This window comes from Eleginops maclovinus, chromosome 4 (assembly GCF_036324505.1).
Source record: "Eleginops maclovinus isolate JMC-PN-2008 ecotype Puerto Natales chromosome 4, JC_Emac_rtc_rv5, whole genome shotgun sequence".
NCBI lineage: Eukaryota > Metazoa > Chordata > Actinopteri > Perciformes > Eleginopidae > Eleginops > Eleginops maclovinus.
Genome location: NC_086352.1, coordinates 12,126,261 through 12,144,234, shown reverse-complemented (window position 1 = coordinate 12,144,234; position 17,974 = coordinate 12,126,261). Strand labels below are relative to the sequence as shown.

The 17,974-nt window shown below is 39.4% G+C and overlaps 1 protein-coding gene across 1 annotated transcript in view; it reads left to right on the top strand.

The window, feature by feature from the left end:
* Window positions 1-17,974, top strand: part of LOC134863070 (MAM domain-containing glycosylphosphatidylinositol anchor protein 1) — a 152,376-nt gene that overhangs the window by 60,061 nt on the left and 74,341 nt on the right. Inside the window, 1 exon segment of the mRNA XM_063881337.1 lies at window positions 917-1,091. Coding sequence (XP_063737407.1) covers window positions 917-1,091 — 175 coding nt within the window.

Sequence of the window (17,974 nt, the reverse complement as noted above, 5' to 3'; positions counted from 1 at the left end):
CACATAAGAGGGAGCATAACCAGTGCTCAGGCTTTCATGTATCTCTGGAGCCTGTGTGTGTTTGTGCATTTGATTAATCAAGTGGAAGTATCATGTAGCTGTCGGCTGTGCAGCATTCCCACGGCTTGATGGGATAATTGAGGCGTGAAAAAACCATATAGAGTTTGTCAAAACTCTAAACGGTCTGAGTTTAGCATCATGGACACCATGAGTGCAGCGCTTAGTGTCATTAACTCCCACTCTATGGAGCAGACAGATTTTATCACCAAGAAAAAAGTCAACGCCATTTGCATTTATACTTTTGATCAGTATCTCAGACATATTATAGTTATTCATGACTTTCCCAGAGAAATTAAGACTTCTCCTATCTGTCTCACAAATGCTTATATGGTTATATTTTTGCTAATATTGGCTAGATCATAACTAACATGGGTCATAACTCCACTGTAAACATTAGTTTTGTTTGGCTATTTGCTAAAATTTCTGATGCAGTTTTTCCAAGGGAACAGTCTATTTTAACATTTGACCTTGCTGAAGTTGACCTAAAACATTCAACTATAGCAGTGTCACACTTTTCGCAACAAATCAAGTATTGTCTATTAAATAATTAGGCGTCCCTCATTTCCTTTGTAGGAAACGTGAACAGAATGTCACTTTCAAATGTTAATTGTATTGGTGCATAAACTGGAATATGTCTTTGTAAAGAGTGGCTGATGTCAGCATTTTTTCTTCTTACTGTATCTTTTAAGTTTTTGGGCAATCAATTGCCAAAGCCTGCCTTCTTACTCATTGTTTTTGCCGCTGTCTAAACTATTTTCCCTCACATTTTGACTGATTCTGTTCTTGTTTCACTTTGCTTTCACCGACACAGCATTCTCGTCAATTGAACATTTTCTCTTCTCCCCGTTCTCTTCAGGTGCGATGGACAAAGACTGCAGGCAGTGCATCAGACAAGTTCCAAGAAACATCCATCTACAACGAGACTCTGCGCATCGAGGGCATCCAGAGGGTGCAGGGGGGTCGCTACTACTGCAAGGCCGACAACGGGGTGGGGGTCGCTGCCATCAAGTCCATCCGCGTAGATGTGCAGTGTAAGTGGGCAGGGAGAAAGATGAGAAAAAAATAAAAATAACTCCTTCCACTTTTGGACCACAGCTGACTATCACTACAGCCATTTCCACTGTAAGACCAAGATGGGGAGGATGGAAAGATTGGAGGAGGAAAGATGAAAGACAGATTGGATGGATGATGAGATTTCAGGTGGGAATGGCTTCCAGGAGTATCTGATGACTTATGGTGGAAAGGATGAAAAATCATGGTAGGAGGATTACGGGAAAGAAGATAGATCAAATAGAAGTGCAGTATTTTGAAAAGATATAGATAAGATGGAGCAACACATTAAAAATTAACATCTCGATGTTTTGCCTGTAGTGTAACTTTGGTTACAGATTATGCAGGTGTGTGTTCTTCACCGATGAGGGTAATAAAGGAGAAACAGATACTCCTGGAAAAAAGTGAAGTCTGTGGGACAAAGAGAGTTTTATAACAGTTAGTCCAGGTGGTACGGGCTCCCTAACCCACTGTTTCTCAACAAAAACATGTCCCCACTATTTAAAAAGTACGACAAATAACAACATTTTACAAGTTTTCGGCTATTCAGACTAAGACATCTTCAATTTGTTCTTGCTGCTTAGCTCTGTCACATCCTTAGATTTGACAGTGCCTGCCATTATTATCATGTGAATTCCTTATTGGCTGATAAATACACATCCTTTGACCAGTCCCAGCAGCCTTGGGCTATGTGATGGGTCATTTGTGATTGTCTGTCATAGACACAGACATCTGAGAAGCAGTGTTGTTTTGTAGGGGCCCCGTGCTGCTGCTTGATTCACTGCCCCACTGTCCCTGTGAGTCAGGGGCCAGGTCTTGGCGACAGGTTGGCGCACATGCAACTATATAACCGAGAAACATCAATACTAACACATGCTTATTTAATTCCCAGCACCCTTAAAACCTTACCCATCCATTACAGACGTTTATTACACAGACAGTCCTTCCCTTCATTGATTCAATCATTTTAATGGTTGGTTTATAGACTCATAGAAAAAGGCTGATTGTCCAGGGGCCCAATAAAACTAAACATCCTTTACCTGTCTTTCATTTGCTCTCTTCTTCTGCTCTACTTTGTATACAGCACAACACCAACCTACACACACACACACACACACACACACACACACACACACACACACGTATACACATACACATACATGTTCGCACCATGCTTGTCCCTCTAGGATTTGTAACTTATACAGCCACCCTGCCTCTCCTCTTCTTCTTCTTCCTTCCTGCTTATAGTGTTAACGCTCTCCAGGCGCTAGCTTCGCCCCCAGCTGGGGAGCTGGTAATTGCGGGGGGCCTGGGTAGTAAACAGGTTGCAGCGTGAGTGTAGTTGTGACAGGAGCTCTGTGAAGTTAACCAGCTTTGAAGGCCTATGCTTGTTCAATTCCCCATCCCCCATGCTGCGTTAGACCCAGCAGCGTTCAGCCTCGCTTCCTTCACGGGGCGACTTCAATGCTAGAAGGATGTAATAATTAGCCAAAGCTTTACCACAAAAAAACCGAGGGAGTTAGAGAGCTAAATGAAAGTGGAGGGAAAGATGGATTGGAGGGTGAGGGTCGTAAGCAGGGAGGGAACAAACCGTAACTACCAAGGCTGGGTGTCCATGATGAAACAGTTTGAACAGACAGCCAGCTGGAAAGAACACCAAGTTCTCTTCAGAAATGAAAAACTAATTATGTATTTTAATGTATAATTAAATGAAAAGAAAAAAATCAACGTGGTTTATTTTTAAGATGTTTATCTCATAGTCCCCAGCTTCTATTCTCCTGACATACAAGTCGCTTGAATTTGGAAGTAGCTTGACAGTCACCAGTAAGTGATCATTTGGATTGAGATCTGTTGCTAAGATGTGTCGTGTGTGACGTTTCTGGCTCTTAACTGCTGACAACATGGCAGCTTGGTAAACACAAACTCCTGGCTACAAAAGGTCCTGTCAAAAGCCAATGGGAGATGTCACAGATGAAATGTCCATGTTTTTCTACAGAGATAGTAAAACAGAAATGGAAAAATAAGTGTAGCTCAAGCACACTCAGTCAATGTTACTTTAAATAAACAGAATATAGAGTATGTTACTGATTACCCTGATCCTGTCTGTTGTATTGGAAAGTGGCACCAGGAAAAAAACGTTCCCAGACACGTAGAGAAAAAGAGTCAATACAGGGAAAAGCTGAACAAGAAAAGGCTGATGATTGATTGTGGCTGAGTAGATTTAAGTGATAAGGTAGACCTATTTTCAACTCCAAAAAAGGGAAAAAGAGGAGAGTTAAAAAAGGGAAATGAAAAGAAATAAGACAAATGGACTGAGAGGCAAAAAGAGCAATGTGAAGTAACTCAGCAAGGAAAAGAGAGAAAGAGATGCACATAATAAGGTAGAGGCACTCGTGCTTTTCCATTTGGATTCAACCAACACAACAGTTATTGGACTAGAGGGCAGAACATGTTGTTACCTGCAGATGGCATAAACAAGAGCTGCCTCTCTCTGTTTGTGACTAGTATGACCATCCAAGGCACATTCAATTTATTATTCTCTTCGCTTCTGTTTACATAAATGCAATTGAACTGTAATGCACACAGTAGTATTAAAGCAATTTCAAGTATATACGTGCACCCAAATATGTCCAAAAGCACAAACACCCTCATGTTTAGAGATACATATACACACAAACACACACACACACACACACACACACTTATACCAACGCATACATTTACACTTCAAGGTGCAATGTGTGAGAGCAAGACAAACAGTTGAGAAGAGTGAATGAAGTACGGAAAGGAGAGCAGCGAACATCAGTGGAGATTCAGGATTAAATAAAAGATCAATATTCTGCTGTGAATTGAAGAAACATCTTACGAAAGTCACCTTTATATTTCTATATCCAACCTGTATGGCTGTGTCTCATTCTTGCACTTCCTTTCTTTAAATGTACTCTTCTCTATCTATAGTAACATTTCATTGTTTTTTTTACCACAACTCACACAGAAAGCCTTCTCTCCTCCTTTTCCCATTCTTTAGACTTCCTATGCAATGAAGCAGACCTATCAATTAGTCATTACTCAAGCCCATATTTGGTTATTGACCATGGGGCTATTTTAATAAATCAGTTAGCACATAAAAGAATCAATGCCAACCAGCTTGTTATCCTTATGAACCTTGAGCCAACAAATTATAAAGTATATGTACTTAATGATTAAACACAGGTAAAGCTCCCTCTGTCAATCTTCCCTTTCCTCATTTCACAGAAAGCACATGCAGCAACCTTTCCATTAATTTACACCCACCTGAGCTGACTTCACTGATGTTGTCCACCCAGCAACACCTCATTAACACATCAATGCAAACACCCATCTGTCCCCTTCAGACCTCCATCGCACGAGGTCACATGTATCAACCAGCTGACCAATGACCTGGCACTCTAACCACTGAGGCAGTGGGACAGTGAGCAGGCGGGTATAACTTTAAGTAGCCTCTACTGATGGGATGGACTTGGTTCAGAAACCCAACCAATGATACTTTAGCTTTGGAAAAAAAAATGAAAAAATGGTTGTCATTACTCTCTTCAAAACACATGAAGGTAAGTGGAAAAGTTATAAATATGATGGTTGTATTAATGTATGTTATCTTTTATGGTAATATTGTGGCAGCAGGAGGCAGCTGATGATATTCATGATGATGTTGCTTTTGCATGGATGTTTATTCAGTTGTCTTTTTCTGTGAAAATGTTGACATTGCAAAAAAAAGAAGCAAAACAGACTAATGCCCTTACCCCAACGCAGGTGTTTTCAAAGTCTGAGCCTACGCATCCCCCCTAAAGACTAAAGAGAACAGTCGATCAGAAATAAACCTTCCTATCTGTTCGGCTGATTTTCAGGCTTTTGACTTTTTCAAAGTTACTGGCAAGCCTCTTTGTCTGTGAAGACAGTAAAAGTCAAAGGAGTGTGAGACCATAAATCTGCAAATGTACACAAGCCCTTTCACAGCTTAGACACTCATCACCCTAACTGTCACTGTCTGTATGAATGGCTACAACGTGTAATCTATTATTCCGGCAATGAGGGTTTAGAAGAAGCCCCAGTGAAGTGATACAAGTGCTCTGGATCTGGTGTTTCTGACAGTTTCACACACACCCAAACACAAACACACATTCACACATACACTTACACTTTCACACCCATAAAAAGGAGGCTAGGTGGCATTTAGTCTGTCCGTGATGACCAAAATAATCTGTCACAACAACAGCTCTGTACTTCAGGGTGACACCAGTTTTGGCCTGTGGAGGAGGAAGAGGCACTGACCGAGTTGACACACACATTCCGTACAAGCTGTAGGCCAACCGTTTGTCACAGGTAGCAGGTAAATGTGTGTTGCAGACAGAGACAGATAACGAGAGAAACGTTAACAGGTAGTTTGAAAGAAGCTTTGACCTTTCACAGGGCTCCAGCCTTAAGCCGTTGGGTGAATTATGGGACCACCATTTTCTCTATAAGTCTCACGGGGCTGCCAAAACTCACACCAACTTATTTTCTTTGCTCATAACCCCTTTTTCACATCTCATTCCACGTGTCTCTCCCCCTCCTCACGTCGTGTTCTCTGTGGGTCCCAATGCCTTTCTCTCTGTGTGACTTTTTTATTACTCTCTGTTGCTCCCTTCAATATATATTTCTGTTTGAGCATGCTTCTTCCTGATTTCCTCAGTCTCGTTGTGTTTCCTCTGTCGGTCAGCAAAACCTCCGTAGGATTATTCTCTACCACTTTCTGTTGTTACTTTCATCCCCTGCCCTTTTTTTTTCTCTGTATAACAAAGAATGTCCGTGGTTCTCATGTGGCATTGCTATTGAAAAGTTGTATTTTTTGGATATATTATTTATTATTGTTCATTTTGTTATTGTTACTTCATAGCTCCACAAATTCATTTGGTCTGCAGCGCGTAGTTGGAACAGATAGACAATATAATGTTAAGGATCATTTGCAGTCTATGGTTATCTGGAAATTTACAGAAACATTCAAAAGGATTTTGTGAGTGCATAAGGGTTTTTCAAACAGCATTCTTTGTAAATGACCATGAATTCCTCATGTTGACCCATTACCACAAATTAAAGAGATCACTCAGGGGCAAATTCACAAAGAACCAATTGCATCCTCTGATAACTCCATGGATTTTGCATTACTTGCAACCGCTTTCTGTCCCGTTTCAAGGTCAGGTTGACAAAAGATATTGCGATATTGCCATTACAGCATAAAAATAATGCTTAAAAGCTTTGCAGCTCACTGAGTTTTGCCCCTTTTTTTGCATCTGATTGCATTTATCCATGTTGCATAGTATGCATGTGCTTGAAGTCCACGTGTCCAAACACTACAACGATTCAGGTCAAGTTCTGGCCACTATTTTATTAACAAACAGGCCTTGGGTGGTCGATATGTAGTGAAATTCAGTGCTATTCAAAAGTGATCCATACAGATTCTGCATTTCTCCATCATAGTGTCTTTAACAACTTCTCTTATACAGCTGTCTGCTTGCCACAAAGCATATAGATTTTCAGTCTTGTGTGAATTTTCTCATCTGTAAAACCAACTTTTTATATTGTTCAATAGAAACAAACTCCTGTTTTGCTGCAGGATATCTATCTATTTTGGCTAACATTGTTACTGGGAACATATAAAACAGTTTTTCCATTTACACTTTATATACAATAGGTATTGTGACTCTTGTCTTTAGTAAGGTAAGGCAGGTTTATTTATATAGTGCTTTACAAAACAAAATAGACAACATTGAAAAGAAAATGCAGCAGAAACATATTATAACATTTTTAAAACAGGCATTAAGGAGCAAAGATATTGGGATAAACACAACAGGTATAAAATACATGAATAAAAACCACACTGCAGTGTTAGTGCAATCTCAGTTATATACTTCTAATGTTATTCCCAAAGTTTCTCCAAGCAAGTGTCTAAATATGTTCAGCATCTGTTCTGCAATTCCTCAAACATCTTTGACATGTTTTACCTTAAAGGACAGTAAGACTGACCTGTCGCCTCCCAAGGTCAAAAGACAGAAGTCTACGTCTATTCATATGTTCACTGAGCAGGCTGAAGCTGGAGGATTGGAATGTGTGTGTGCGTTAAAGGAAGGAAGCTTCCTATTTAAACGACACAGATCCTCTGTAACGTGGGAGACCCTACGCGTTTGACTGCTGGAAGCAACGTGGTGTTTTCACAGTATTATGCTTGTTACGTAACAATATAATATTTAACCTCATCCATTTCTCTGTGTCCGTGTCTTAATGAGTTCAGTTTCACATAGGAACAGCTCAATCAAAAACAGCAGTAAAAAGATACGTTTTCAGTGTGGTTTTAAAAATAGAGTTGTAGCCGACCTGCAGCATTCTGGGAGTTTATTCCAGATAGTGGGTGCATAAAAGCTAAACGCTGCTTCTCCTTGTTTAGTTTTGACTCGTCGGACAGAAAGCAGACCCATCTCGGAAGACTTGAGACTCCTGGATGGTTGATAATTTAGACCGAGATCGTTAATATATGTCTTTACTATATTCTGCTATTCTCAGACTAACTGTAGTATAAATGCACCTGCATTTCTATTATTTCAGATGATACAAGCCCTGAGAAATTGCATTACTATCAGACTTCATTAGATTGTATCTTTGGTGGCAGTAATTGTGAAATTGCTGCTTGAGCGATCTAATGTATTGATCTACATCTGAGGCATCCTGAAATATGGTGCTTGATGTCATTCTTCCAATAAGTGAAAAGAAAATCCTTGCATTAAAAACTTTCTTTAAAATGTATTGTATTTGACAAGTGGACTTCGAATAGAGAGCAAGAATTTCTGTCCAACATCCCGTCTCCCTCTAGCTCCCCGTTACCTGGAAATCCAATGTGAGCACACATGCTCCTACACACAATGAGGAGTAACGACTGTTTTCAAATCAATATTTCCGTCCTTCAGTCAAGTAAAACAAGTTTTAGAACAAAACATATCTAAATGTTTACATCTATTTAAAACGTCATGCTTGTCATTACGGGATGCTTCTTCATTATTTTGGAAGGAAAGCTGTACCCTCATCTGATTAAAATCCTCCCAGAAAGGAGGGTTCACCAAAAGCAGGAGCCAGCTGATTTTTGTGTGCCAAATACAGATACCATATTTGCACTTTCAAGTGCATCGCAGAGGAAGCTTAAGAAGACAGAGACACATGTCATTTTATTACAACACCAAATTAGGGAGGTGCAGTCAAAGTGCCACCCAACGTTTCACCTTTCATTAATGCTGACAGATGCACTTTCATGCAAGCATCATCAGACTGAGGACATACTGTTTGTATCTCTATTCCTCCCCATATATTTTGACGTACACTTTGTCAATGTTCGATGCATTTACTCTGACATTAGGTACACTTGCACACAATAACTCATTCAGTACAATGCTTCAGCTTAAATACAGAGCAGTCATCTGTCCACACTGCCAAGTCGCTTCTTCCTCCTTGCAGTCTGATATTGTTATTTGACAGAAGAACAACATCTGTAGTCAACCATAATAATACAATAAGAGTGTATAATAGATAAAAGAAGATGGCCATTGGCTCAGTGGTTAGCACTGCTACCTCTCAGCAGGACTGTATTTGAACCCAGATGGAGTTCTCATGTTCTGGGGATGTATTTCCTCCCACTGGCTGTGAACAGAAATACGTTTGATGAATTGGACGGATGTACTCAATTAATATAGTTATTTGGTGGAGCTGCCACTGTTATAGTAAATAAAAGAACTAGATAGACAATACACCAAAGGGAAAAGGGAAGGAGACAAAATAAGGACCTTAATGTCGGTGGGTACATGTTTAAGGACATCAACAAATAGAAAATGATTATTTTCTAAACTCTAAACAACATTTTACCTCAGGGTTATGTCTTTAGAAAACATAAGAGTTTTGAATGTGTTTGCTACTGTCCATCAGAGTGCTTATTAGAAGATTCAATTCAGGTTTTCACTCTCTTTGTATGACAAGGTCTTTAAGCTTAACATGAAGGTTGCTATCGGATGGTTCGCCTAGCTTAGTTTGCATGTCTCTGCCTTATTTTCTAGCTTCCTTTTAGATGCTTGTTCACGATCTTGCCCCTGGACCTACGTTTTTTATAGTGGTGGATGGCCACAAAAACCTTGTACGAAGCAGAATAAAATTGTTTTTAAGGTTCCATAGAATGGAAAACTGTATTTACCTTGGCATAGTTGAATAATGAGAGTTCGGTACATTGAACTGAAATACCGCGAACACCATTGTTTCCTCCTTCACGTGCAAATCATGAATACGCATTTCACAGCGGTAAACCAGGCGAATTACAACAATCCCTGTGTGTTACGTCACACACAGTAGTCCAGCCCCAACATTTGCATACACCAGCTACTGGAAACACTAACGCTACCACTCCGTAACGTTGCTCTCCAATCTCTGACCCACTGGCTGCGGTTTCGGTTTCCTCTTCCGATAAAGGCTCAAACATGTAAGGTTGGATGCCAATAGCCTCCATGGTTCATCTCTCAAAGTTTCGCGAACTTCACTTACTTCTGTGGGCTCTGAGCCAGCCATGGATTGCTTCTTGTAAACCAGCCAATCAGAGCAGAGCTCGTCAAAATTATTTAAATGAGCCCCAAATAAGGCAATTCAGCGTGTTTCATGCTAGGACCAAATCATAGGGTTGCAAATGGGCCTGTGAAACCACATCTGCACATTTTTTTGGATCAACCAAATGTATATATATATATATAGTTATACCTTCTTTGTAGACATCAGATAGATACCAGATAGATGCATTCTAGGGCACCTTTAAGTTAGAATAGGGTCATTTTCTAAGAACTGCTCATTCAACTTACTTTCAATTCTACAATGCTCTTGAATGGGTCCAGAGCAGTAGGCTACTCCTGCAATGGCAGACCTGCATCCCTTATCAAGAGTTACACATCGCCTGGGTGCAAAATCTCACACGAACATCAACAGAGCGCAAGCTGAAGATGAAGATGAAGATGAAGATTCAACGTTATTGTCATTGCACAGAGTACAAGTACTAGGACAACGAAATGCGGTCTCTGCATTTGACCCATCCTAGTGTTAGGAGCAGTGGGCTGCCATTATGTACGGCGCCCGGGGAGCAGTGTAGGTAACCAGTGTCTTGCTCAGGGACACCACGGTGGCACTTGGTCTTTCGGGGACTTGAACTGGTGACCTTCCAGTTCCCAGGCCAAGCCCCTATGGACTTTTGCCACCACCGGACCCAGTGCTGAGTTTGGATGTCTAAAAGTTGAAGTAACTTTGGTATTTTTCATCCTGAACCCCTATGTTTTTGTGTTTAAGTGAATAATTGGGATAACACTTTTTGAGAGTGGTCCAGTATTGAGCGAGAGCTCTGCAGCCTGCAGCCACTTATTGGGCTGCAATGTAATCGCTCAAGGTTATTCAGCACCGTCGATGTACGTCCACCAAAAGTGGTTGTTTTGCCACTGACAGGCTTAGATTGTTCATACACGTGTCTGACAACCTAAGGGAAAGGACCTGATCTAGAAGTAAATAGTTTTTCTGCTTGATCATGTCTGTTCAATATTGTGTCTAACTACATCTCGCTTGAAGATTTTTTTCCATAAATAACTGCGTAGATAGACAAACAAGTGGCTAGCAGAATGTGCGTAAGCCTGTGAGGAAGTTTCACTACATAACTAATTCCTAAGCAGCAGCTCAGTAGACTAGTACTGAAATGTATCTGACATTGCTTTGTGATGTCATCTAAAAATAAAAGATAGTTGTTTAATTAAGTTAACATAACCCAAGAAACTGATAACAAAGCAGATGGAGTGACACCCAAGGGAGAGCTGTGCAGCATTTATTCAATGTTACCTGGTAGGATATTCACAGTAATAGACATGCCTATCGGTCATGTTCTTTGCTCAATCTGTGCAGCTTCCAGATACTCATTACCACTATCTCACATCCAGTCAAATATGTAAATTAAATAATTTGACTCAAAATATGAAGTAAAAAATAGACATTCGCCATATGGAGGCAGAATAGTTACCCTGAATTCTCATTTGATCTTTATAATGAGGAGGATTTGATTATTATCTCTCCTGCTACCAGGTCATCATCACACCGTTGTCACATCCATTACAGAACTAATATGATGGAGTACTGAGGTGGACTTCATCACCAATCACAGATATTCACTGTCTTCAGATGAATAGCCTCAACTTCAAGAAGATATTAAATGTGTGTACGTTTGTGTGCGTCTGTGTGTTTGTGATCAAGAGAGAGACTGTGTTCCCCCTGAATTTGTACAGTATGTGTCGAAACGAAGGAGTGTATCTAAGTGTACATGCTTTACCACGTGAATGCAAATCAGCAACGAAAGACTATTGTCACAGGAAAATAATACACTTCTCTTTCTATAAAATCTAATTTAATCCCACAGTGCATCCGATTTTTTGAGACTGAACAGGCAAAAGATGTTCCATAGATATGGGAAGGCAGAGAGGTATGAAAAGGTGGGGGAGCTATTGTCCGGTTCCTCATGAATACATATTTTTGATTAAGTTCATCTGTTTGATATCTAAAATCCTTTGGATAAAACTGAAAAAAGAGACGTTTTGTTCCGACACAACATTCAGTATCAAGGTCTCTCTAATATCTGCTTCTTGAGAAAGTCAATTATTTCATTATTAAGTTCACTTTTTATTAGAAAATGTTTTGCCTCATGTGTAAGCATTGAGGTGTGGTGCGCAGTATACCACTTCATATCAGTCATGTGACCATATTCACACTGCTGTTTTTTTTTCTTTACTGAGATGTGACGAGTAATACATTCATTGATTTTAACATAGAATGCAAATTATGAGTTTTTAACGAAACATTTTGGGAGTATGAGATGATAAGGCTAAATTAAGCCTCAAATCAAGCGTTCACTTGACCTGAAATAGCCTTTAAAAGACCAACAGTGCATTACGTTGTATCTCCTACAAGGGAACAAGCCGACAATCCGACCATTGTTGCACATTAGGCCTAATTAATTAGCACTTTGCTATGGTTTAACTCCCTAATGGAAGCTCAGTGACCTTGGATTTATTTTCAGTGCTCATGAGGCAAAGGCAGCCCTCTCCTGGGTGTGTTTATAATAATAACAACACATTTTCCATTTTGGGTTCCACTGATCTGTGTGTGTGTGTGTGTGTGTGTGTGTGTGTGTGTGTGTGTGTGTGTGTGTGTGTGTGTGTGTGTGTGTGTGTGTGTGTGTGTGTGTGTGTGTGTGTGTGTGTGTGTGTGTGTGTGTGTGTGTGTGTGTGTGTGTGTGTGTGTGTGTGTGTGTGTGTGCACGCTCGCTGGAAGTAACTTGTGAGCAGTGTGTGGGTAGATTGGTTTTGCAAGCTGTTGTTGGGTTAAATGATGAGAAAAGCTTGGTTACACGAACTGTATATAATCATACTACTGCCATCATATTCAAATTACGGATTGTGAAAGTAATCATAGTGATAAGATTGGAAATAGCATATTGACTTTTTTCAGTAGATTTTAACTGTATTTAACAGTAGATTTGACATAAAATTACAGAAATTCACAACGATTTATTGAAAATATGTTCCTAAATATTTGTCTTCATCCTAGCTTAAATCATACCAAAACGTTTCAAATTCAAGGATGCTATTCTGTTTTCCGGATTCTAATCATTGTCAAATACAAATTAGTACACATTCCACAGTGCTGTGTCACATTAAAGACAAACTAAAATTAACTGATGAAACAAAACTTCCTTTCTCAGATTGCAATGGTATTGTGATTCAGTTTCAAGGGAACGCCAGTGTAAATATGAAGCTGATAATTAATTGTGGGCCAAACTGGCTTAGCACCCTCAAAAATGCACCCTGATTCAGTCATTCTTGGTAATTGTTAGCAGGTGTAGAGGATCCAAAAGTAGAAACTCATGAGTCCTGAAAAGGGAAAATAAGCAGACTAGTTCTACGTGTTGACTGCACACACTGTTGATGCAATGGGCAAATTGCAGGTATTTGATAAAGAGAAACTGCATGCTAACATATACAGATGTGTTTTAAATAGGTGAAAGAGGAGTGTGTTCCTTCTGAGATCTGTGGTTTCTCTTTGCCCTGCTCATTAGTCCCCTGTTACCTTTGTAAAGACAGCCTGTAATGCATAAGCTCTGTTACTAATGGATCTTTATGCTTCAGACAGCCACCCTGGCCTAATTATTTTTCTTCTGCTGCCAGACGCTGTGTGCACACGTACGAGGGAGGGAGAGACAGAATGAGTTACAGGGTTGGATTGAATCTTTAACAGAGCCTTTGCCTTCAAGCAAAAAACATCTTTTACTATCTGACATGTGCATTCCCTGACAAGTTGGTTGGTGTCACCTTGACACAGGAACATACTGAGACATCAAGGAAACCACAACTGTAGATAATGGCTTCTCTGTGTCCAAGAAAATATGGATCAAACCAAACAGGGAAAAGCACTTAAATGAATCCCACAAATCTTTTGATCAGCAAAGAGAACAGAAAAAGATCTTCTCGGCTTTTAAAACTTTACAACGTTGATCTTGTGAGAGATATATCATTTTCTGTCATTGTTTCACATTAATACTATGATTTCTGTCCTGTTACAGATAGCAACATTCACATGAAAGACTCAAGTAGTTCTACTTAAGTCCCTCTGGAAAGCAACGTTTGGCTAAATGATAGATAGTAGATAAAAATAGATTCACTCAGATATTAATATTTAGCATTTGTATTATATCTCCAATAATATCCGAAACGTAACCGTTTTTCTTTTTAGGAAATGATGCATTTTGTTTAATGTGCTGTTACTAAAAACTACACTAATTTGTCTGATAAGTGAGCTTTAGATTACAGGTCAGAATTTAAATATTTTAAAGGCCTTGATTCTTATATGTAAATTTGGTTAGCATAAAACTTGCTGCTCACATTAAGCTTATGCTTACAAATGAAACTGATTTGCATAATGAGGTTGTTATAGGTCAAACCTTTAAAGGTTTGCAGTCGATTTTCAACCGCATTTCCACTGAGGCCACGCTAACCTTTCAAAATGGGCCTGATTCACTTTAACATCAGAAAGCGGTTGTTTGTTCATTTGTTGTCATTGTCATTCCCTATTACAGCTGCATACGTTTCAATTCAATCCATTAAGCATTTAACTTGCTATATGTTCAATTTGTGTTTTAATAGACTAAATACTGTTTGGACATAAAGTGACTAGATAAAAGGAGGTTGTAACTTAAATAAAATTGCTGTTGGCTTTATAAGTTTAGATGTTCTCCAGTGAATCATATCATCAGCAGACTTTGAGAACTGAGTTACCAAAGATAATTTATCTTATATCAAGAAACCTCTAGAAAGAAATGTCCTTCCATTGATCTCTCCAACCCTTTGCTGTTTTGCTGTCTCTGTTCCTTAAACATCATGCTGTGTCTGTTCTGTTGCTCTGGACCCTTTACTTAGTTCATTATGCAAGAATGATGTCCTCTCTCCGGCGCTATCCCTAGTCTCTCTGTTGTGAGAGGTCATTTGGGTTCCCTGGAGGACAATTCAGCTGGGACAATTATATAGCAGTAATTCACAAAGGGCTTCAGTGAGGGAAATGCAGGATGGGAAGTGCCAAGGCACATGGCAGGTGTTTTTCAGACTTTTGGATGGTTGCATTTTGCTGGTTGTATTGCTGTTGGTGGAGGAATTGATGGTTTAAATCATCAAAAGGGCACTTCCAGCTAGACTGGCAAACCATTTTAAAAGCATCAGACACATCTCCAATTTCAGAGATTTAAATATTGAAAGGCGCTGCACTAAGATACTTTTTATTGAAGCTTAAGCCGAGGTTATATCACTCTTGTGTGTATTGAACTGTATTGATTCACCTCTGACAGGCTGGGTGGGAGCAGCTTAAAAAACAGGCCCTGACTGTCACGGTGACACAGTTGTAATTACCTTGGCGCCACTTCCGCAATAAAGTGTGACAAAGTGTTAACAGTAATACTCGCTCTCATTAAGAATATTAAGGTTAACATTTTGCATTTGCACCAGGGTTAAAAGGTCATGCAAGGTGATGGTGTAATGATTGACTGGTTCCTCTGCTGTTTGAAGAAACACATATACTTGTGTTTCAGGCAATTTAAGGCACTTTTTTTGTTGAAAAATGATGGGTTTAAGTTTGTCCAATAGCTGTTTTATAGGTCCATAACTCTGAATATGTTTGATATGACTACTGAGTTTTAAGCATTGCGGTATCAATGAAGTAAGATTGCATAAAGAGGGATTCCTACAATAGCTAATTTAGACGTTAATTTGCTATGGACATCAACAACCTATCACTGAATTATTTAGGTAATTTTAACACAGCCTAATCAAAGGTCCCCAATTAGTGCAACTTGAGAAGTTTCATAGTTTGCTCGCAAATCATCTGCTTTTGTAAAGACAGATGGATGAACAGATGGAGGTGATGAGCACAAACCACAATCAGCCTGCCATTACTTCCCAGACATATGCTTAATATGACATGTTACAATTACACTGTCACAACGGAGCCTAATTTATCTAAATTTCAGGGACCATCTAGTTGTGTCAGATTGCTTCGACACAGCAGAATCTTACCGATCCAAATGGTTAACTATCGGTTAGATTGCTCTAATGGCTTCTCTTTATATCACTTAAATCATTCTAATTTCAATCTGTGATATCTCTCAAGGATTTTCCTGCTTTACGCTTCAACAAACGCCACACATATCTGCTTTAGTGATCAACATGCATTCAAAGACATTTCTCTATATCCACTGTTGCAGAAACTCTGTCGCACATCTTATTCGAGGCATTTAATGTTCTTTCCTTTTTTAACAAAGGTCAGTTCATTCATGTGATCACCTCACTGACACATAAAGCTACAATTCATACTGCGAAGGCCATTCTCAAGAACTGCTAAGATATGTCCTTATTTCTGGTGCAGACATCAAGCCTCCTTTGTAGAGAATGCTAACAATTGGTCAGCAAAAAAAGTTTTGTCTGAAATACGCTGGGGATTCATGTCAAAATGAATCTATTCAACACATCCGTATTATTAAGGGTTAGCAAGATGTTTGACTTTCGAGTACAGCATATGGATCACCTATAATGTGACTGCAGTGTCTTTGCATCACATAAAGGTGTGAATATAGGAGCGTTTTGATCTAATGAGTCCAAGTGACTGTGTGTATCCATGCATCCAAAGACAATACTGTGTGCTTCCAACTGGAATCTCCAGAGAGTTTCCTTACCCAGAGTTCCCAGTGGTTGAGTGTGGCGAGTCACCGATAACATGCGAAACAGGTTTTCATGACAGTTTGGGGTCGCCTTAGTACCCTCCCCCTCCATACTGAGATACTGCATCACGGTTAACCCCTTTGGGGCGGCTGTGGCTTAGTCTGTAAGGGCTTGGACTTTACTTTTTAAACATTGAATATTTTTTGACAAAGAGAACAATTGAGGAGGGAAGATAGAATTGGAGAGTGGGAAAAGGAAGTGCAGAGGAAAAACAAAAACAAACAACCAATGGGAATTGTAGAGCACATTTGCGGAAGAAGAGGTTAAACATACAACACACTGGGAAAATGTAATAGAGAAATGTGCAAGCTATTATGATGTTGAAACCATCACACCGTAGCTTCATACAGTATATATTGCAAGGATGAGTGTGATGTTTTTATGGCAGTTTGCCAATGTCTCATACATAGTCATGTAAGGTAAGGCTTTTATATCATTTTGCTCGGTGGAGACAAGATAAGAAAACTGTGTCTTACTGATCAAAAAGGCTGAATTGATAGAGAGAAGGGGGGGATATAAAAGAATATATATGAGTAGGAGTTATTCTGACAGACATAAATGGACAAGTTTATTAAATCCACTGGGGAGGACAAAGAAAACAATCAGGAGATTGATTTATCATATTCTGAAATCTATGTTTCAATGTGTTTGATTATCTGCAGTGAATATGAGTTACCTAAAGATGATTTGAAGCAGTTAGTTGAAGACAGACAGTGAGTACAAACATTAATGTATTGTACACACACACACACACACACACACACACACACACACACACACACACACACACACACACACACACACACACACACACACACACACACACACACACACACACACACACACAAACAATGGGTTGACGTATGGTTTGGTTATAAGCCGTCCTGCAGGCCATGTGGAGATAAGACTTCTCCACGTGTCCCCATCGTTTGGTCAGCTTTATCTAAAGTGTTTTTTTTCCTCCTCTCTTACCCTTTGTTTTTCCATCGCTTATTTATTGACTCTCTTTTCAGAATGAAGGTTACACAATGCAGTATGGGCTTGAAAATATCTTGACCTTACCACAGGCTCTTGTAGCACACACTTGATATTTTCTCAGGGAAAATAACCATTACACTGAAATGAGGCATACCTCAAGTGGTTCATGGTAGGTTTCCTGTGGTGCCGGCAACGTAAACTAAAGACAGGCAAACGTCAAGGAAAGACATGTTTAAGATTGTGGACATTTAACTAAGTATATGTAAGGTGTTATTCCAGGCTTGTAGATTATACAGAACTAACACCCTATGTACGTAGCATGCAGATTTTGAAACAGAATAGAATGGTTTAGGATGCATTGGTGCAAAATTGATAGTGTAAATATGGATTTTTAGTATATAATACAGAATCATTTGGATTACTGAATATCACCCTTGTTTTTAAACAATACACTTTTGGAAATCTCCAAAAAGATTGCCCATTGATTGAAGGTAATCATTTACATT